The sequence below is a fragment of the Eriocheir sinensis genome, chromosome 48, assembly GCF_024679095.1.
Source record: "Eriocheir sinensis breed Jianghai 21 chromosome 48, ASM2467909v1, whole genome shotgun sequence".
NCBI lineage: Eukaryota > Metazoa > Arthropoda > Malacostraca > Decapoda > Varunidae > Eriocheir > Eriocheir sinensis.
This window is the reverse complement of record NC_066556.1, coordinates 7,624,347-7,645,983: the sequence shown is the minus strand read 5'-3', so window position 1 is coordinate 7,645,983 and position 21,637 is coordinate 7,624,347. Positions and strand designations below refer to the sequence as shown.

The window sequence follows — 21,637 nt, the reverse complement described above, 5'->3', positions numbered from 1 at the left end:
TATAGTTAGGTAGGTAGATAAATAGAGAGATAGACAGACAGATAGATAGATAGATAGATAGATAGATAGGGATATAGGATAGATAGGTAAATAAATAGATAGATAGATAGAGAAAAAGACAAATTGAACGTCAAAATATTAATAAAAATAAAAGTATAATATAAAAAAAAATAATTAAGTAATATCTGGAGGGCTGGCAATGTACCTGTAATGAGATGCTTAATGAGTTTATCAGGTGGGTGACTTGTACCTTGACCCCAATCACCTGTTGACTTAATTACCCACTCGCCAGGTGTACACGAGGCGGGGCTTTAAATGTTTGTGTGTGTGTGTGTGTGTGTGTGTGTGTGTGTGTGTGTGTGTGTGTGTGTGTGTACAGAATTTGTGTGCGTTTTTAGATGGCGATCTCTATGACCTCCAAACACGTACACATGCATGCACAGATCATCGAACACGTACAGTCGTGAAGCAAAAAGTACACACTTACACGGATGCATGAATCTCACACACACACACACAGACACACAAACACACACACGAAAAAGAAAGTGTCATCTTTTTTTCATTTCAAGATTCTACATGACTCGCATTTATTACACACTTTTTGTTTAGTTTTTGGATAATTATTATTCTACGTCGTTTAGAACTTATACAAAAAAAAACATGCTTAAAACCCGTAAGATCAATAGGTAATACGCTCCCAAATATGTGTGTGTGTGTGTGTGTGTGTGTGTGTGTGTGTGTGTGTGTGTGTGCGCGCCAGGCTGCGTGCGTGTGTAGCGGCCCTCACTCTAAAACGCAGCCTCTTCAGAAAGAAATATTAGTCGAGTGTTGCCACAGAGATCAACTTATTCTCCTTGTTTTACTCGCTGTGTTTCCCCCGAGCCGAGTTGGTCTGAATTTACCTGAGTCTCTCCTCGACCCTCGGCAGCATCCTCATTTTCTACGCAAGGGGGAAGAAGAAAATAGGAGCACAATTAAATAAACAAGGTGGATTTCTTGGGTAAAAAAGAGAAGGAAGGGAAGGAAATAAAGAAAGAAAGAGGAGATGGAGTAAGCTTGTGTTGGGAGAAAGGAGGAAAAGAGGAAAGGGTAAAAAGTAGGCAAGAGAGTGTGTGTATGAGAGAGAGAGAGAGAGAGAGAGAGAGAGAGAGAGAGAGAGCGGTGGGTGGGATACATGGATATTACATATGAATACAAAACCCTTCCAATTACTTATCTCTCCTCCTCCTCCTCCTCCTCCTCTTCCTCGTCCTTCTTCTCTAAACCTCATTCCTTTACCTTCCTTTATCCTTACCCCTGAAGTGTGTGTGTGTGTGTGTGTGTGTGTGTGTGTGTGTGTGTGTGTGTGTGTGTGTGTGTGTGTGTGTGTGTGTGTGTGGCGAGAGACCTCCTTCAGACTAGAGAATTCACATGAGTCCTTTTAGCCTTACCGATACTTCTTGCAGCAGGAGGAGGAGGAGGAAGAGGAGGAGGAAGAAGAAGAAGAGGGGGGAAGAGTCTCGTTCCTAGCAGCCATTCCTCGCCTCGTATCTCCGCCTTGTAACATAAACTGAGGATGGAAACAAATTATCACGTGATCGATCAGCCGCCGCCGCCCCCTCACCTCGCGGGATTCAATGTTTTATTCATGCCCCGCTGAATGAGGCGATTATTTTACATTAACAAGTGGCACCTGCCCTTCCCCCACCCTCCCTTTGCCTCCCCCTCCATTTGCTCCCCCTTACCTCTCTCCTTCCTCTCCCTCATCCTTCTACCCCTCCCCCTTGCCCCTGCCTCTCCCTTCACCTACTCCCTCTCTCTCTCCTTACCTCTCCCTCCCTTCCTACCTACCTGCCTTCTTCCTCTCTCTCATCCTTCTACCCCTCCCCCAGCACCCTCCTCCCTTGCCCTGCTTCCCCATCCCTCTACTTACCTCTCCCTCCCTTCCTACCTACCTGCCCTCACCCTATCTTACTTCTACCCCTTCCCCTGTACCCTCCTCCCTTGCCCTTGCCTACCCCTTTCTTTACTACTCCTTCTTACCTACCCTCTCTTCCTGCCCCCATCCACTTCTCCTCCCTCTCCCTCCTCTTGATACCCCTCCTTACCTTTCCCTCCCTTCCTGCCCTCCTCCAGCTCCCCTTACCCTTGCCCTTATTACTCCTTCTTACCTCTCCCTTCCTTCCTGCTCTCCCCAATACCTCCCACTCCTGCCCTTGCCTCCCCATTCACTTGCTTCCCCTCCCTTCTTCTCCCTCAATCTCCACCTACCTCCTCTCTTTCTCACTCGTAATCCCTACCTTGCCTTCGCCTCCTCCTTCAGTTAGTCCTCCTCCTTACCTCTCCCCCCTACCTACCTGCCTCCTATCTACTCCTCTGTCTTACCTGTATCCCAATCCTTATACTCCCACATTACCTTACCTGTCTCCCCTACCTACCTGCCTCCTGCCTCCTCTCTATTACGTGTACCCCAATCCTTATACTCCCACATTACCTTACGTCTCTCCCCCTGCCTTCCTCCTCTACACTAAGTGCCCCTCCTTACCTGTCCCTCCCTTACCTATTGCCTTCTTCCCCTCTACTCTTCCTTCTCCCTCGTTCTTACCTTCTTTCTCACCTCCCTTCCTTCTCTTTTATGTACTCCACTATTCCCCTTCTTTTTCTCTTCCTACCCTCCTGCTCACCTGTTTTCTTTTCTCTCTTTTACTTCCTACTTTTGCTCAGATAATCTCCTCTTTCCTTTCTTGGTAAATTCCTACGTCTAGTTTTTAGCCCTAGTTTCATCCTTGTCCTGCACGTCACTTTGTCAACCTCTCCCAGTCTTTCTATAGTTTTCACATACATCTTACAATCAACCTCAGTCTCCACCGAACTATGTATATCGATGGCCTTATATTTATGCTTTCAGTCTATCATCTAGTATTTTTTCACATGTCATGCAATCAAAGAGTAATGCAAGGATACCACGAAAACCTAATCACTGTCTCCACTCTCATCAAGCGCAGTACCTCAGTAAATTTGTCCCCAGTAAGATCGCAATCAACCCGACGTTAAAGAAGAATCAGGCTTTCGTACTGTAAAGGAAACATCATTCACTCTCCTGCCTTCTTAGTGTCATATTAAACTTCTACGTGTGTGTTTTTGTTCTTGCTGTTGATTAAGTACCATAAAAAAACTGTTCTCATTAAAGTGACGTTCCATTTGACAGTAACTGAATCGATACAGCATGCAAGGAGAGAGAGGTCGAAAGAGATAGGTAGATAGATAATGAGAGAGACAAAGAGCTCGAAACGAATAGATGGAGAGATAGAAGAGGAGATAAAGAACAACAAACAGCTAAGAGAGAACATTATAACCTCTCCCTCCATTTCCCATGCACACCACCTCCACCCAGCATCGCACACCACATGACGGATAGGCGGCATGGTGGATGTGGCGGGGGAGCGTAATAAAATGTAAGAGGATCCGCCATCTCGTTTGAATCAAGTAGAGGCGGCGGGGAGCAGCAGGAGCCATGGAGGGGAGGGACGCTGGATGCACGGGCCCTGACGAGAGGCGAAGAGGCGGGGGGCGGCAGGAAAACAACATAATAAGACGAGAGTTACAAGGCTGCTACAGGAGATGAGAGGAAAGAAAAAGTTCGATCGGTGGTTCTTCTCTTTTTTTTTAGCCGTGAGATGTGATTTTTTATTTTTTGGGGGTGAGGGGAGGGAAGATGCTTTGAAGTGTATTAAAAAGAGATATATAAGTGGATAGATAGATAGATAAGGAGAGAGAGATAGAGGTAAACTAAGGTAAACTGAATAGGTAGATAAATATATAGATTGATAAATACATAGATTGATAGAATAGATAGAAAAGTGATATAATCTTACCAACCTCGTCACTAAAATCAACATAAAAAATGAATCAAAATCAAAATAACATCCATAGAAAATGAGGTTCTCAAGGTGATTTAAATAGCAAAAGATAATAAACTAAAGGTGAAATCAATTACCTTATTAAAACACACCTGCGCAAAACAACACCTGTAAACAAAAATAAAAAAAAAAGAGATAAAAAAAGGTTCCCACGTTAACAAGCGAAGTAAAGACGTGATTAAATGGTTACCTAGAGAGAGAGAGAGAGAGAGAGAGAGAGAGAGAGAGAGAGAGAGAGAGAGAGAGAGAGAGAGAGAGAGAGAGAGAGAGAGAGAGAGAGAGAGAGAGAGAGAGAGAAGTGTTATAAGCATGTAAATTACCTGGCCACCCTGTCTACCTGTGACTAAGGGAGATGCCACAAGCAATTAATAACAATTATGACGATGACTTGCCGAGCTGGAGGAAGGCAAACTCCTCCTCCTCCTCCTCCTCCTCCTCCTCCTCCATCTGTGTTCTTTTTGTCTTTTTTTCATTACCTTTCACCTCTCAATTATTCAGCATTTTCTTATTGTTTGTATTTGTATTTGTATTTTTTGTCCTCCCATTAAAAAAAATCGAAATAGTAGTAGTAGTAGAATGAGGAGGAGGAGGAAGAACAGGAGGAGGAGGAGGAGGAAGATGGAAAGAAGAGAAGGAGGAGGAAGAGGAAGAAAAGTAGGAGGAGGAGGAGAAGAATAAAGAGGAGAGACAAGTAGGAGGAGGAGGAGGAGGAGGAGGAAGTGTTGGAGAAGAAATAGAGGAATGATAAGGAAGAGGAAGAGTTGTTTCATAATTATCACCAAGAATGAATGTGTGAGGCGTTCAGTATTCCTTTTATAGCCAATAGTAACCTTCTGAATAATGTGCCTCTTCCATTCCATCCAATATTTTCTCTTTATTGTCTCCCTTCCTCTTGAGTGTAGCACATAGGAAGCAGACGAGGGGGGAGTAGGATAGGCTGGGGCAGGGATAGGATAGGGTAGGACAGACTGGGGAGGTGGAGGTAGAATGCGGTAGGACAGGCTGGTTGGGGGTGGGGCCGGGATGGGAGGGCCGGGATGGGGGGTCAGGTGTAATACTCGCCAAAGTGTTCGTGCAATTAGGAAAAGTAAAGTGAAAATATACAACAATTTATGAACGAAGAAGATAATCTCTGTCTTTCTCCTTCCACTGATACGCTCCTCCTCTTATTATTCCTCCTCCTCCTCCTCCGCCTCCTCCTTCTCCTCCTCCTCCTCCTCCTCTTCCTCCTTCTCTTTCTCTTCCTTTTGCTTCTTAGTCGCTTTCAAGGGAATAAAAGTGTGAGAAGTTTGGAAGAAATACCTTACGAGAGAGAGAGAGAGAGAGAGAGAGAGAGAGAGAGAGAGAGAGAGAGAGAGAGAGAGAGAGAGAGAGAGAAGATTTATCGATGCGGTTCACTCATTGGAAGAAGAAGAAGAGGAGGAAGAGGAAGCGAACGAAGTTAAATTAGACGGGAGAAAAAATATAAGACATTTCTCCATACATTTCTGACAGATGAACCTTCCCTCCCCTTCCCTTCCCTCCCTTCCCTCCCTCCCTCCCTGCAGCGGCGGGAACGACTCGTAACCAACTCTTGTGATGTGCGTAAAATGTGCAATTAAAAGATAAGTACAAATGAGTCTTTCCCGAGGGCCGCGGATCCATAAGTCGAGTTTATCGAGATGAAAGCTAAAGTATTGGGGTCAAGCCGCTGACGATACAAACGACTCCTTGACACGAAGCTCGGAACATCCTCCTCCTCCTCCTCCTCCCCTCCTCCTCCTCCTGCTCTGCCTACCTCTCCGACTCCATCCTCTGCCTACTCTCCTGCCACCGCCGTCGCCTCCTATCCTTCTCCTCCTCCTCTTCTTCCTCGTCTTTTCTCTCCTCTCATCTCATCTCCTTTCTTCTTACCGCATCCTTTTCTGCCTCCATCTCCTGTCTGTTTATTTCCTTTTCTTTCCTCATCTTTGTCTTTTTTCCCCGTCTTTATTTCATCTCATTTCCTTTCTCCTTACAGCATCCTTCTCAGCCTCCATCTCCTGTCTGTTTACCTCCTTTTCTTTCCTCATCTTTGTCTTTTTCTCTCGTCTCTATTTCATCGCATTTCCTTACTCCTTACAGCATCCTTTTCTGCCTCCGTCTCCTGCCTATTTCTCTTCTTTATCTCCACCTTCCTCGTTTTTTCTCATCTTTCTTTTTTCATCTTATCTCCTTACTCTTTTTGCAGCATCCTTTTTTTTTCTAGAAGTTTAAATCTCCTTTTCTTCTTCTTTCTTGTCTTTTCTCACCTCTCATCCTTCTCCTCATCTTTTTATTTGCAGCATCCTTTTGTTCTACTCTTTTATCTCTTTATCTCTCCCTGTTTGCTTCTTCTTTTCCTCCTCTCATCTCTCCCTTCTTCACTCGTTCTTCCTCTTTCTTCCTCCTCGTTTTCTTTCGATTCCTTCATGTTTTTCCTATATATATTTTTTCTTTTCCCTTTGATCCGTTTAACTGTCATCTCTTCTCAAATATGGGAAAGGGAAAATGAGTCGAATGAAGGTGAAAGGAATAGAAGGATGAGGATAAAGGGATGCAGAGGAAAGGGAGATGAGATGAAGGGATAGGAGAAAGAGGATGCAAAGGGATAGGGGAAGAGGACACGAGATAAATGAAGATGAAGGAAGAGGGGGATAAGGATAAAGGGATGCTGAGGAAAGGGAGATGAGATGAACAGCGATGGAGATGCCGAAGTGATGCTGACGGTAACCGGTTTTGTCCTTCTATTAGTGAGGAAATAAGAAAAGCAAAGTCGATAATGAAGGGGGATACGGAGGAGGAGGAGGAGGAGGAGGAGGAGGAATGGGGGAGAAGAAAGATTTGGAGGTGAAAGAGAAAAATTGGAAGAACTAAGATGATAATGAACAGGAGGAGGGAGAGTATAATGAACAAGGGTAGGAGAGAAGTGGAGGAGGAGGAGGAGGAGGAAAAAATCATCTACTTGCAAACTCTCTCACCTTCGCATTATAGATATTTATAAGCCGGCACGTGTGTGTGTGTGTGTGTGTGTGTGTGTGTGTGTGTGTGTGTGTGTGTGGTCATTTTAAGAGGGTGGTAATAACTAACACACCACACACGACAAGCAGAGAGAGAGAGAGAGAGAGAGAGAGAGAGAGAGAGAGAGAGAGAGAGAGAGAGAGAGAGAGAGAGAGATAATAGAAAAAAATAAGGAAAAGAAGAACATTACCCTCTATATTCAGTGAAAATATACAAAGGAACAAGAAAATTAGGAAAAAGAAAGAAAATAGAGAAGAATATCCAAGAAACCATGAAGAAGAAGAAGTAAAAGGAAAAAGAATAAGAAGGAGGAGGAGGAGGGGGAAGAGTAGGAGGAGGAGGAGGAGGAGGAACTGGCGGCGGGATCCTCTCTCTCCTCGGAATTTATTTGAGGAAGGGGCGGGCGGAGGGCTGGAAGGGGACGGCCGGGTAATTAAAGATAAAACTAATTACGCCATGACCGCCAAACCCTCGCTGTCCGGGCCCGCATGCATAACGATAACTCAGGTGAGGCCGCGCACCTGTCGCCGCGGGCCCTGAAGGTGTGAGGAGGGAGGAAGAAAGAGACAGGTAGTACAGGAGGAGGAAGATTGGTGGTGTGGAGAGCGCGAGGAGGAAAAAGATAGCGGGTGGAAGAAGAGGAGGAGGAGGAGGAGGAGGAAGACGAGAACGAGGTGCATGGAAGAGACTTTTGATGGTGATGGTGAAGAATGTTTAGGAGGAGGAGGAGGAGGAAGAGGAGGAGGTAAAAGTGAAGAGTCCGTCTAGAAGAATTTTGTATACGAGGGAATAAAGAATGGATATGAAGATGAGCGAGAGAGGCGAAGTAATTAAAAGAGCTATGTAACCTGTATGCATGAGAGAGAGAGAGAGAGGGAGAGGGAGAGAGAGACTTATATCCCCCCCTCACACACACACATACACACACCTTCCTCCTCTTTCCCTCCCTCTCCCTCTCCCCTCTCCCCCTCTCATCTTTACCTATCATACCTCTTCCCTTTTACCTCCCTCCCTCCCTTCCTCCCTCTTTCCTCCACGAGCCGAGACAGCAGCCTATTAGAGCTCTCCGTCAACCATGGGGGGAGGGAGGGACAGGAGGAGAGGGAAGGGAGTGAAAGGAGGAGTGGATGGAAAGAAGGGAGAGAGGGAGAGAAGAAGGGAAAGGAGGAAGGAGGGAAGGAGAGAAAGGAGAAAAGGGAAGGGAGTGAAAGGAGGAGTGGATGAGAGGAAGGAAATGAGGAAGAGAGGGAGAAAAGAAGGGAGGAGAAAAGGGGAGTGAAAGGAAGAAAGGAGAGAGGGAGAGAAAAAGGGAAAGGAGGAGGGAAGGAGAGAAAGGAGGAGAAGAGGGAAGGGAGTGAAAGGAGTGGTTGAGAGGAAGGAAAGGAGGAAGAGAGGGAGATAAGTGAAAAGGAGGGAGGAAAAGGAGAAAAAGAAGTAAGGAAGTGAAAGAAGTGGATAAAAGGAAGGAAAGAAGGGAGAGAGGGAGAGGAGAAGGGAAAGAAGGAACAGATGGAAGAAAGAAAAGAATAGGAGGAAAGAAAGGATAGGAAAAAATATGGATTAAAAGGAAGGAAAGGAATGGTTGCTAATATATTCTTTGTTTTTTTGCTTTATTTTCATTATCAGTAAATTTTGTTCAGTAATTTAGGCTCTTGTATTTTCTCATTCTCTCTTCCATTTCTCATTTTTTTCTCTTTCGTATTAAATCATCGTTTTTACTCTCCCTCTTTTTTTTTCCAGTGGACTAATATTTTTCACCTCCACACCCCTCATCATTTCTCTTCTAAGTGGTTCGCCTTTTTACCGTTTCCTCCTTCCACTCCTTCCTTCCTTCGCCTCACTTCCTCCATGGCTATTTTTTCGTCACCTACTTCCTGCCCTAACCCTCGACCCTTCCTTCCCTCCTTCCCTCGCTAAGTCCTTGCTATTCCTCCTTCCTTCTCCTGTTTGCCTCTTCATTGTTTCCACCACAACTTTCTTTCCATCCTTTCCATACCTCTTCAACCTCTCTGTTTTTGGGATTGGATTCTGTATAAAGATGGTTGAATATGCATTAGAGAAAGTTCAATACTCTATAGATTTTGCATATGGACGGTTAAATACGGTATAGAGGAAGTTGAGTTGTCTATAGATTCTGAAAGTGAAACGTTGTGTACGCTAAAGAGAAATTAGAAAGACGTAAAAGAAAACGTGTGTAATGGTATGCATAGGTTAGACAAGGCTTATTATCTCTCCTACCTGCATATGTTACCTGATGGGAAGGAGGAATAATATGAAAACTTGCATAACGATAAACCTAGATTCTAATATGGGTCATTTTTTCTCTTACTTTCAAATGAATTTCCTGAAGTGACAGACGGATAATTTGACACACCTGTGCTACTTGTTACATCTTACCTGCAAACTCTTACCTACTTACATATCGGGCTTACCTACGAATTAATTACCTGAAGTGACAGATGGCTAATTTTATACACCTGTGCTACTTGTTACATCTTACCTGCAAACTCTTACCTACTTACATATCGGGCTTACCTACGAATTAATTAACTGAAGTGACAGATGGCTAATTATATACACCTGTGCTATGGAAAACTTATACCATCAGCGTCATTCCTCTCTGTTTGTTGATGTTATTTAAAGTTTCATTATTTTTTTGTGTGTGGTAAAGTTTGACCTCCCTCAGACTGCAGCCTCCGACAACCTGTAATTGGGCAGGTGAAGGGCCTCTTACCTTCACTTATTGACCAATCAGCGCCTTACTTTCTCCTTTTCCTTGTTTCTTTTTTTTTTCTTTTCGTATTTCCACGCGAGATCGACTGACATGCACGAGCTCTGGCAGCCATGAACTCTTTGTCTGCTCTGCCTCTTTCTCTCTCTCTCTCTCTCTCTCTCTCTCTCTCTCTCTCTCTCTCTCTCTCTCTCTCTCTCTCTCTCTCTCTCTCTCTCTCTCTCTCTCTCTCTCTCTCTCTCTCTCTCTCTCTCTCTCTCTCTCTCTCTCTCTCTCTCTCTCTCTCTTTCTCTCTCTCTCTCTCTCTCTCTCTCTCTCTCTCTCTCTCTCTCTCTCTCTCTCTTCTCTCTCTCTCTCTCTCTCTCTCTCTCTCTCTCTCTCTCTCTCTCTCTCTCTCTCTCTCTCTCTCTCTCTCTCTCTCTCTCTCTCTCTCTCTCTCTCTCTCTCTCTCTCTCTCTCTCTCTCTCTCTCTCTCTCTCTCTCTCTCTCTCTCTCTCTCTCTCTCTCTCTCTCTCTCTCTCTCTCTCTCTCTCTCTCTCTCTCTCTCTCTCTTCTCTCTCTCTCTCAGTTTACCTCAAAATCCTGAATTCACACCAAAACGCACCAACACCCACACACTACAATCTTCCACCTCAAAACCATTCCAGAATTTCACGCATTCAACTCAGACAAGAATCCTTAAACCTAATTACCAGACTTCGACTCTTCTTGGCTCTCCTTTACATCGCCTTCAGGATGGATAGACCGATAAGGAGCAGCACTGGGAAAGGTGTGTTAGTTAGACAGGTGGGTGGCTAGGTACGGTTGGTAGGTAGGAAGGCTGTAGCGCTGTACTATTTATATGCATCGACTCGGGGAAGCGAAGGGAGGGGCCGGGATGGGTAAGAGAGGCACATGGCGGTCGGGTTGAGGCGCTGAACGTAAAATCATCGTGTCAGCCGCCATGACAAGTCCATCTCTTTAATAACAGGGATGAACGGCAGGGCGCAGGGTGTTGGGGCGGCCGCTAGACTTTCTGCAAACCGGATTATCAACTTTTCACAAAACTTTAAGATGGAGGAGAAGAACGAGCGGGAGGAGGAGAAGCTGAAGGAAGAGGAGGAGGAGGAGGTGGTATTGGTGATGTTGGGGGAAGAGGGGAAGAAGTAGGAGGAAGAGGAAAACTAAGAGGAGTAAGAGGAGAGAAAGAGTAATGTTGGTGAAAGAGGAGGAGGAAAACTAAGAGCAGGAAGAGGAGGAGGAGGAGGAAAAATAGGAGAATGAGGAGGAGGGAGAAGAAGGTAAGGACGAGGATGAGGATGAGGTATTGTTGCTGTTGGAGAAAGAAGAGGAAGAGGAGGTGAGGAGGGTAAGGAAGAGATGCGAGGAGGAGGAGGAGAAGAAGAGGAGGAGGAGGAGGAGGAGGAGGAGGAGGAGGAGGAGGAGGAGGCTAATTGTACGGGGCAGCTGGACTCCTCGAGGGAACCCATCCATCACTACAGACAAATTTTTATTCGCAACTCCGGCATTGAAGTCTTGGGCGGCGTCCAGACACACACACACACACACACACACACACACACACACACACACACACACACACACACACACACACACACACACACACACACACACACACGTTCTTTTCTTGGCTATAGGTTTCACGAATGACTTTAATTTTAACTATAAAAAAAAGTAGAATATCCAAGACAATTCAGTTCACTATTTTTTTTTTACTTATTGGATTTTTTTTTTACAATGTTTTCTCTTTATTTTTGTTTGACGAATCCCATAATTTTCTGTGGCCGTTGCATGAGAGAGAGAGAGAGAGAGAGAGAGAGAGAGACGAAGGAGGCTGTCAGGTCAAGGAGTCTCGGGAACGCCATGGGATTAAAATTAAAGTGCGGGTCACCTTGATTTCACTCACCTGTACGTACCTTTAATATTCGCTTTTACGGCCTTTTCTTCCTCCCTCCTCCTCCTCCTCCTCCTCCTCCTCCTCCTCTAACTATAATTCCTCCTCATCTCTCCCTTTTGATTTTATTCCTCTTATTCATTGGAACGTTTCAGCCAAAATTTTAATTGTGATACGTGGGAATATTTAAAGATAGGGATGCTGAGAGAGAGAGAGAGAGAGAGAGAGAGAAAAAAACCAGATGATGAGAAGAAACACATGGAATAAGGAATGAAAATGGAATCGATAGGCTCAATCTCTTCCCACCCAACCGCTTTAACCTCCTCTCCCGTCCATTTTCTCTCTCCCTCTCTCTATCTCTCTTCCTCCTCCTTTTCCTCCACTCTCTCTTCTTTTTCCTTTTCCTCCCTATCTTGCATTTTCCCTTTTCCATTTCTGTTACCGTCACTGTGTTTTCCTCCTATACCTCATCTCTCCTTGTTTCTTCCTCTTTTCCTCTATTTTCCTCGTTTATTCCGTCTTCCTTTTCCTCCTTGTGTCTGTCTGCTATTGTGGCAACCTGGTGTTTTCTCTTATTCCTCCCCTTTCCTTCTCTCCTCTTCCATTCTCTCTTCCTCTTCCTTTTCTTCCCCATCAGGCATTTTTCCCATTTTCTGTTCTTCTGTCGTGGTAACTTGGTGTGGCTTTCTCCTCCATCCCTTCATCCGTTTTGGTGTGGCTGGTAATGTGACTTTGTGTGACCTTGAGTGTGTCCTAATTACGCTCTTAATGAGGTGTTTACGAGGCGGTGGGTGAGGTGTGCAAAGGTGTTCCGCTTTTTATGAGTCAATTAGATCAGTCTCCCCAACGGTACTCGTGATAACAGACGCGCAAATAAAGGATAAAAAAACGGTATAGGAGTCAATAAAAACGGGAATGGGGGGATGGAGGAGTCACAAAATGGTGTAATGGGCGTTGCTGGGGCGTTTGAGAAGGTTTAACGGATGTGTAAGGAGGGTGAGATGGGATTCAACTCCTTCACCTTTGTCCGTTTTCTTTTGCTCTGTTTTTGCTGTTGTTCTCGATGTTATCCTTGTTCTTCCTCGTTTTAGTTATTTTGTTTTCTTTTGTTCTGTTTTTGCTGTTCTCGATGTTATCCTTGTTTTTCCTCGTTTTGAGTTATTTTGTTCTTTTATTCTATTTTTGCTGTTCTCGATGTTATCCTTGTTTATCCTCGTTTTTAGTTGTTTTATTTTCTATTCTTTCGTTTTCCTTATTCCTGCCTTTTTATTGTTTTCTTTCTCGTTCTGCATTTCAATTTTTTTTTTGTATTTTTCTTTCGTTCTTCTTCATTCTTCACTTTTCTTCTTGTCTCTTTCTTCCTTATTTCCGTCTTTTCTTCTTGTCTATCTTCTCTTGCTCTTCCTCCTCCTTTTTTCTCATGTCCTCCTTTATATCCTTCTTTCTCATTCTTGTTTTTTCTTCTTGTCTTCTTTCTCTCGTCATCGCTTCCTAGTAATCCTCTACACGGCAATCCTCGTTCTCATCCTCCTCTAAATCCCTTCCCTTTAGAGCAGTTTCTTTACCTCTTCCTTCCACGAACCTTCTTCCTCTATGTTTTCAATCCCATCCAGTCTTCCTCGAACCTCTTTCCTTTATTCCACGTTTTCAACCCCAAACCAGCGCCACGCAAGGCCACTCATACCCAACGAAGCCAAACTGACGTCTCTGCGCGAACGAAGATCCCCGTAAACGGCAACTTGGATCGCGTGCGCTGGGGGCGAGCCGTACAGACCCCAGCTGCGCATACCCCCACATTACCCTTCGCCCGCGCATCCCTCTCAGCGGTGTATTACGGCTCCTTTGGGCTCCTTTGGGCGTCTTTTGGGTGTCTTTTCCTCCCTTCGTTCCACTTGATTGGGTGTGGTGGCGTGAAGGCCGGCCAGACGCTAACAGGACGGTTGCTGGGATGGTATTATGTCCCCGCGCGGAGAGTCGATCTTGGCGAGGCGAAGAGAATGCGGTTAATGGACTCGAAGTGGGTGTGAACGGCTGCTGGTGAGATGATGGCTGTGGCTGTTCGGGTTGATTTCCTCCTCGATTCTTTGACTGTGATCCTCGTGTGTTCTATTAGTTTTTTTTATAAGTTGTTTTTTTGTTAGGTATTGTTTTATTTATGTTTTGATTCCGATTTCACTTGTATGTGTGTACCTTAGATGGCGTTGTAGGTTCGTTTTGGTGTTGTTATCTTTTATAATAGATATTTGAGGTATAAAGACACAGATACAAAAAAAAAATGCCTTACTGACTGACTGACGGAATTATTGAATGACTGACTGGCTGACTGACTGGCTGAATGACTAACTTACTGAATGACTGTCGGAAACATTGATTGACTAAGAGACTAACTTCCTGACTGACTGACTGAATGAATGACCGACTAACTTCCTGACTGACTGATTGAGTGACTGACTGACCGACTGTTTGGCCTTTTGTAGTCTCCTTATGTCCTTATGTCCTTAGCAACTGACTGACTGACTGGCCACATGAGACTCGTTCACCTCGCCTCGCCTTCACTCCGTTTCTTAATCTTCTGTTTATCTTTTTATCGTTCTTTTAAGGCATCGTCAAGACGGTTTTCTTATCACTTAACTGGGAGGATAATGGCCAGTTGTGTGTGTGTTTGTGTGTGTGTGTGTGTGTGTGTGTGTGTGTGTGTGTGTGTGTGTGTGTGTGTGTACCTGTTATTACTTCTTTGTCTTTCTCTGTTTTTCTTTTCCTTTCTTGTTTGCTTCTTAACTTTCTCATTTACTTCCTTTCCTTCGTCTTTTTTTTCTTATCTTTTTTTATTTGCTTCTTTTTTTTCATTTACTTCTGTTCCTTTTTCTCTCTTTTTCTCTTTTCTTTTCTTGTTTGCTTCTATTTATTTTTCGTTTACTTTCGTTCCTTCTTTCTTTTTTTATTTTCACATCGTTTCCTTTTCTCTCCTTTTTTCCTATCATAATATTTTTTGTTTTGTTTTTCTTTCTATTTATTTCACTTTCTAACTCCTCTTAACTCCCTTTAACTCCACAAACACACCTCCCACAACACAACCAACACTAACTCTACTCCAACTCTTAACAAACTCCGCTCCATCACCGCCATCAAACACACACACACACACACACACACACACACACACACACACACACACACACACGTGCACAAGGCTCGTTTCTCACGCTGACATTTTTCCACGTAACCTGAATCACGACTCTTCCCAGAAACGGGCAAAGCGCTGCGTTGAATTATCGAGAAGTTTATTTGCCTAAGATAGAGAGGAGGATATTACGCAGCGTGAGTTGGTATCGTGTGGGTGGAGTTTGGGGGGTGAGGAGGGTGGTAAGTGTGTTTGAGGATGGGGGGTAAGGGCAGTAGTAGTGTTAGTGGGGGGGGGAGGTGTGAGTGGGGGGCGAAGGGGGAGTGTGTGTGTGTGTGTGTGTGTGTGTGTGTGTGTGTGTGTGTGCTCTGTAATCTTTAGTGAGCTTGTGAACGCAAGAACTAAATCAGAAAATGAGATACAAGTGAATGAAGCTTTTTTTTTTTTTTCAATTAGTTAACCAGGAAAAATGAGAGACAGAAGTAGACAGACAGACACAACAACCTAAAGCTGTGGACAGATAATCAGACAGTGAAACAGACAGGCAGACAGATGGACGGATAGAAGGACAAAGTGGATCACGTATACGGATAAGGAATGTTCGAAAAATAGAAATTAAAAAATAACGCAAAGAAATTAAGCAAAAAAAGACTGACCTACAGGCATAAGGGTTATGTGTGAAAAAGAAATTACGAAAAAGATAAAAAGCGAACCGAAACAAGAAAAGATAGACACAATTATATACAGAAAGACACAAGAGCAGCTACCGACCGACAGACACAGACACACAGACATACAGACACACAGACAGACATACAGACAAGTAGCAAACCATTCACTCACACACACACCAACACGCTTCGCAGCTTTGTGATCGGAGTCTAATTGTTTTTATCCCTCGCCTCAATAGTGTCGACAGTGGCTTAGTTAGTGGACAGCCTGCGCCTGAATCATGTCCCGTAGAGCGAGTTCGAAGCTTCATCAGTGTCCCGTTTCGCTGTGAACCAATGGAAGCCGATTATCAAAGTGGTGAATTGCATGTCTCAGGGTTCGAATCTTTACATTAGCAGCACTCAAGGGGGAATTTACGGCCTTGTAATGCTCCATCGCTTTAATAAATGTGTTCGAGTCTGCAATTCCAGTCGTGTTCGTGAAATTCGATCCTTTGAGATGAACCGCCGTAAGGAGTTCAGGGGAGCGGCCGCGTGGGATTGAATCAAGAGCGTTGCGAAGTAAAGGGTGTTATCAGGCGTCTTTACGAGGGTGTTTTTTCGTCTTTTCTTCTCTCTGTCAACAAAGCTTCCCATAACTCAGAGGCGCCGTGACTCGCGCGAAGGGAAGCTGCTCGTTTTTGTCACCTGCGATGCCCCGGGTTAAGAGACTCGCATCTTTCTCCTCCTCCCCCTCCTTCTCTTCCTCTTCTTCCTCGTCCTTTTCTCTTTCTCATTCTCCTCCTTCATTTTCCTTCTCCTGTTTCTTCTTCTCTTATTCTTCTCTTCCTCTTTATTCTCCTCCTCCTTCTTCTCCTCCTCATCATCATCTCGCTTTTCTTTCGCCTTCTTCAGCCCCTTTTTTTTTTTAGTTTCACTTTCTTGACTCAGTTTTTCTCTGCATCTTTACAGTCTCATCTTTTTCTTCCCCCTTCCTCCTCCTCCACTTCCTCTTCCTCCTCTTCCCCTGTTCTTCATCCAAGTAGATTTTTTTTCCTTTTTTCAATTTTCTTTATTCTTTTTTCGGTGCAGCTTTTTTCTCTCTTCCTCCTCTCACCATCAACTCATCCTCCCAGCATCACCGTCCCATCACCATCCTCACCATCACCAGCATCCTCATCTCCACCACACCCTATCTTTGGACCAACACACCTTTCCCTCCCTCACCTCACCTTACCTTACCTGTACGTTTTCACCTGGAGAGCCTCGCCTCGCCTCACCGCCGCCGGGTTCTCTCAGGTGTTCCCGGCAGCGGCGTCTCACAGGTATTATCCGCGCCGCCATATCCACATCTCAGGGGCGGCTGTGGATGTCAAGATTATCCAGGTGGCAAGGAGAGGCAGGGACAATCAGCGGCGGGCGGTTGGAAGAGTGAGAAACGCTGCCTACACTGCCGCCGGTCACGCTACACCACACCACGCTTCTCTCTCTCTCTCTCTCTCTCTCTCTCTCTCTCTCTCTCTCTCTCTCTCTCTCTCTCTCTCTCTCTCTCTCTCTCTCTCTCTCTCTCTCTCTCTCTCTCTCTCTCTCTCTCTCTCTCTCTCTCTCTCTCTCTCTCTCTCTCTCTCTCTCTCTCTCTCTCTCTCTCTCTCTCTCTCTCTCTCTCTCTCTCTCTCTCTCTCTCTCTCTCTCTCTCTCTCTCTCTCTCTCTCTCTCTCTCTCTCTCTTCTCTCTCTTCTCTCTCTTCTCCCTGTTCTCTGTACCTCGTCAACCCATCTCTCGTCTCTTTTCGTCTATACGTCCATACATTTTTTTTATTTCCATCCCCATGCACACTCTTCCTTCCTCTCTTCCCTCCTTCCTTTAAGTTCTTTCCTACTTCCTTTTTTCTTGTCTTCTATCCATGCGGCCCTTCTTCTCTTCTTCCTATCCCTATACTCTTCCTTTCACTATTCCTTCCTTCCTTTCGTTTTTTCTTCCTTTCCTCGTTTTCTTCCTTTCAACCATATTTGCTCCTTATTTTATTATTTCCAAAAAATAAAAATAAATCTTTCATCTTTCTTTCCCCTGCGTCTATTTCGTTCTCTGTTCTTTCCTTTCCTTCTTTCTCCTTATATTCTTTTGGCCGATTATTTATTCATTCAGTTGCACATAAAGACTGACACACAAAAATACTAAATTAGCAGAACAAAAAAGCGAGATGCAAATATTCACTTGGTCTGTCTATCTATCTATCGATCTATCTATCTACCTCTTTCTCCAACACATATTTCTTGGTTTTCTCTCCTTCCTCTCTTCCTTATCCCACAATTCTCACTCTTTCATCCCATTCCTTACCTCCGTCTTACCTTTCTCTCTCTCTCTCTCTCTCTCTCTCTCTCTCTCTCTCTCTCTCTCTCTCTCTCTCTCTCTCTCTCTCTCTCTCTCTCTCTCTCTCTCTCTCTCTCTCTCTCTCTCCTTCACATTTTCGGTTATTATTTTTTTTCTCTCACCCTCTCCTCCTCAACTCTTCCCTACTCCTACCCTCCCTACCTACCTCCTCTCTTCCCCTCCCCCTCCTCCTCCTTCCCTCCCTCCGTCGTATCTTGTTACAATCTGAGAGGAGTCTTGTGCGAGCTTATTCTTGGAGTCTTTGTTATTTTATAATTACATGTGGCTCAGGGACCGCCCACAGCTGTTCTGGACGAGAGAGAGAGAGAGAGGAGAGGGGGAGGGTTAGAGAGAGATGTACCCTGATAATATCCCAAGCACAACCGTAAGACACCATCACACGAGGAATCCAACCCTGTATTTGTGGGATCCAACCCTCTTAGATCACCCGGGACGTCAAAGAAGCATCAATAAGAAATAATCTTCCTCTTCTTCCTCCTCTTTCTATTTCTCCTCCTCCTCCTTATCATCATCATCATCATCATCATTAGTAGTTCAACGTAATCTTGCCATTCGTTTCGGAAACTTACGCGCGCACACACACACACACACACACACACACACACACACACACACACGCACACGCACACACACACACACACAGATGGTCTCCGCGGAAAAATATAACTCCGAGAAAAATATGGGAAATCATCTCTCTCTTCCTCCTCCTCCTCCTCCTCCTCCTCCTCCTTGTCCTTATTTCCTTCCTGTCTCCTCTTACTCCCTCTCTCTCTCTTCCCCTCCTCTCACCTCTCCTTCCTACTCCTCTTCCAGATCTTCTCTTGATATTTACTTGCAGTTTCTTTTTATTCTTTTTTGTCTTCAAGTGTGTTTGTTCTTTTCCTTCTCTTTCTTTTATCTTGTTTTATCCTTTCCTTCTTTCTTTCCTTTTTCTGTATTTCCTTCCTCCCCTCTTTCCTAACTTAATAAATCTTCCTTTTCTTCCTGTTATGTTTTCTTCCATCTCCTTCTTTTTGTCATTTAAATTCTTCCTTCTTCCTGGCGCCACCTTCCTCTTTTCTTCCAATTTATCCTTCTCTCTTTTATTATCATTTTTCTTTATTTTTATCATCCTTTCCACTCTCCCCCGGCTCCCATTCACTTCTGCCTGAGGTGTTCTAATATCCACCTCCATTTCTTAATCGATTTCTCTTCTTCGTTATCCTCATTCACCACCTCCATTCTTCTCTTTAATCCTAGTACATCCCTCTTCATCCTAATCCTTCTCTTTTCGACCCTTACTTCACTTTCTCCTTCTTATCCTACCTCTTCATCCACCTTATCCATCACCGTCTTAAATCCTTCATCTCCTCCTCCTTCACCTCATCTTCCACATACTTCCTTACCTCTCCACCTCCTCCTCCTCTACCTCGCACACCTGTACCTGCCTGACTTCCTTCCCTTGTTAGAGCTTCCTCCGCCAAACCGGTTTCGGCAAAAATGTGGAAAAATCATGTCAATCAATGAGGGTTTTTTGTCCACCGCGAGACAGATGCGAAATTATTTTAATACGCCTTAATTGGACCGCTGCTTCCGCTCCGGCCCGGCTAGTTTTCGGCGAGGATTGGGTAAAACGGGGAACTAAAAGGAGAGAGGGAGTGAGGGAGAGAGAGGGAGGGAGGGAAGTAAGGACATAGAAACGTGGAAACCAGAGGAGGAAGAGAGAGTGTGAAGGATGGAGGGATTGAGAGAAAGGGAGAGAAGGAGGCGAGGAAAAAGAAAGATAAGTAGTGGAAAACAGAGGAGGGAGGGAAGGAGGGAAGAGAAGTAAGGATATAGATAGGAAAAATAAGAAAATAATGTAGAAAATGAATGAAATAAGAGTGGCGGAGAAGCTTTTTTTTCGTAAGTGTGAGAACTTGAAGGCGATATTTTTTTTTTCACTACTATGCAAAACTTACGATTAAACACACACACACAAAAAAAAAAATAGATAAATAAAAATAAAGTAAAATAAAATAAATAAAATAATAAATAAGTAAAAAAACATAACCATACCGTACTCACACATTACTTACCTCATCTTTATCTACATCGTCCGGTCTTTATCCCTCAAACCGCTAATGACAAAAAGCGTCCCTCTGTTCGAACCCCGTTTACTTCCCTTCCCCGGCTGTCCATCTCTTTAAAAGCCTCCTGATGGCGTACTGTTGGTTCTCATTGCTATCATTTTCCTTGTAATTCATAGGGTTTCAAGGCAGTCGTAAGAAAGGTGAACAGGGCATCAGGGGGAGAGATATGGATGAGGATAACTGCCATAGAGAGCAGGATATGGAGTCAAGATGGGGATTATATGTATTTTAAGGCTCTTATGGAAATTATTAGCTTCGTTTTTTTTTTTTTTTTGTATTTCTTCTGTTCTTCCTTTTTCTCTCTTTGTAATGCTTCCCTTCCTGTCTTATTTAGTCTGATTATTCATTTTTCGGGTTCTCTCTTATCTCTTATGTGAATTTATATCACTCTGTTCTGTTCTTCCTTTTTTCTCTCTTTGTGATGCTTCTTTTCCTGTCTTATTTAGTCTGATTATCCATTTTTCGGGCTCTCTCTCTTATCTCTTATCTTAATTTATATCACTCGGATAACCTCTCATTTATTTTCCTTCTCTATTTTTATCTTTCATTTGTATAATTTTTAATATGGAATTTCTTCTCCGTCCTTATCTTTACTTTTCATCTTCTTCAATAAATCTTTTGTTTTATCTCATTCTTTGATTTTATATTGTACCCTCGCTTCACCTGTCCTCCGTTTTCTTTTCTATATTCTGTCTACCTTTCTCTTGCATCTGTCTCCACCAATGCTTTTACTCTTATTTCTCTTGCCGTCGTCTTTCTGTCTACCTTTTCATCTATCTTCAACCCTTTTATTTCACACATCTCGATCAAATCACAAACTCTATCTTGCATCTGTTTCCATCAATACTCTCTCTCTCTCTCTCTCTCTCTCTCTCTCTCTCTCTCTCTCTCTCTCTCTCTCTCTTTTACGCATCTATCTGTACCCTTTTAACTCCTAACATCTCTATCAAACCTCAAAGAATCTACATAACGCTCACCACACCCTTGCACATGTCCAGCAACACTATAAACACCATAACCCAAACTATAACCACTGACCACCGTTTCTAATCTCCTCTTTTCCCTTCAGAATAACATCGTGCACCAGAGCTGTCTACGAACTAGTACAATCCCTCCCTAGCGTCCCTTTATATATCTCTTTCTCATACATCCACGGAAACACAGCTTCATCAGCCACCCTCTCTAACCTCCCTTTTCTTCCCCCTCAGAGTGACATCGTGCACCAGAGTGTCTACGAGCTGGTCCACTCGGAGGATCGCGAGGAGCTACAGCGGCAACTCATGTGGAACTCTCACCTGCCGCCCGACCAGTCCCAGCTTACCCTGCAGGAGGCGCTACACGGGGACCAGGTGGCGCTGGAGAGGAACTTCACCGTCCGCTTCAGGTGTCTCCTCGATAACACGTCCGGCTTCCTGGTGAGTGTGTGGCGGTGGTGTTCTATTCCTTTGCGTGTTTTTGTAAGGTATCGGATTCTCTTTGCATACGTTAAGGGAAGAGAATAAGGAAACTAAATGATGTAAAAGCCCTGAACATGTTTCTCCTATAAAAGGGATGAAGAAAATATACCGAGAGAGTAATTATATGTGGTTAGGCAGGCTGTTCTCGATGTTAGTTCTTGGTCTTAGCCGGTTGGTGGCGCGGGTGGATTTTTTTTATAGTAATGCCACATTGAATTGGAATTTTTTTTTTTGGGGGGGGGGGGCGGTTAGTATTTTTTCTAAAGGTCTTGAAAAATTCCTTCGTATTTTCAAGGTGTTTTTAGAGAACAGGAGGTACTGTGTTTATTCTTTTTTTGTTGTTTTTTAGTCTATAATGTGTT

At 44.1% G+C, this 21,637-nt stretch overlaps 1 protein-coding gene across 4 annotated transcripts in view; it reads left to right on the top strand.

The window, feature by feature from the left end:
• Positions 1–21,637, top strand: part of LOC126981535 (uncharacterized) — a 237,726-nt gene that overhangs the window by 188,470 nt on the left and 27,619 nt on the right. For all 4 annotated transcript variants that reach the window (XR_007733986.1, XM_050832733.1, XM_050832732.1 and 1 more), the window contains one exon: positions 21,027–21,233. Coding sequence is in view for 3 of the 4 variants with exons in the window: in XM_050832733.1 (XP_050688690.1) it covers positions 21,027–21,233 (207 nt within the window). In the remaining variant the exon portion in view is untranslated. The remainder of the gene's footprint in view (positions 1–21,026; positions 21,234–21,637) is intronic.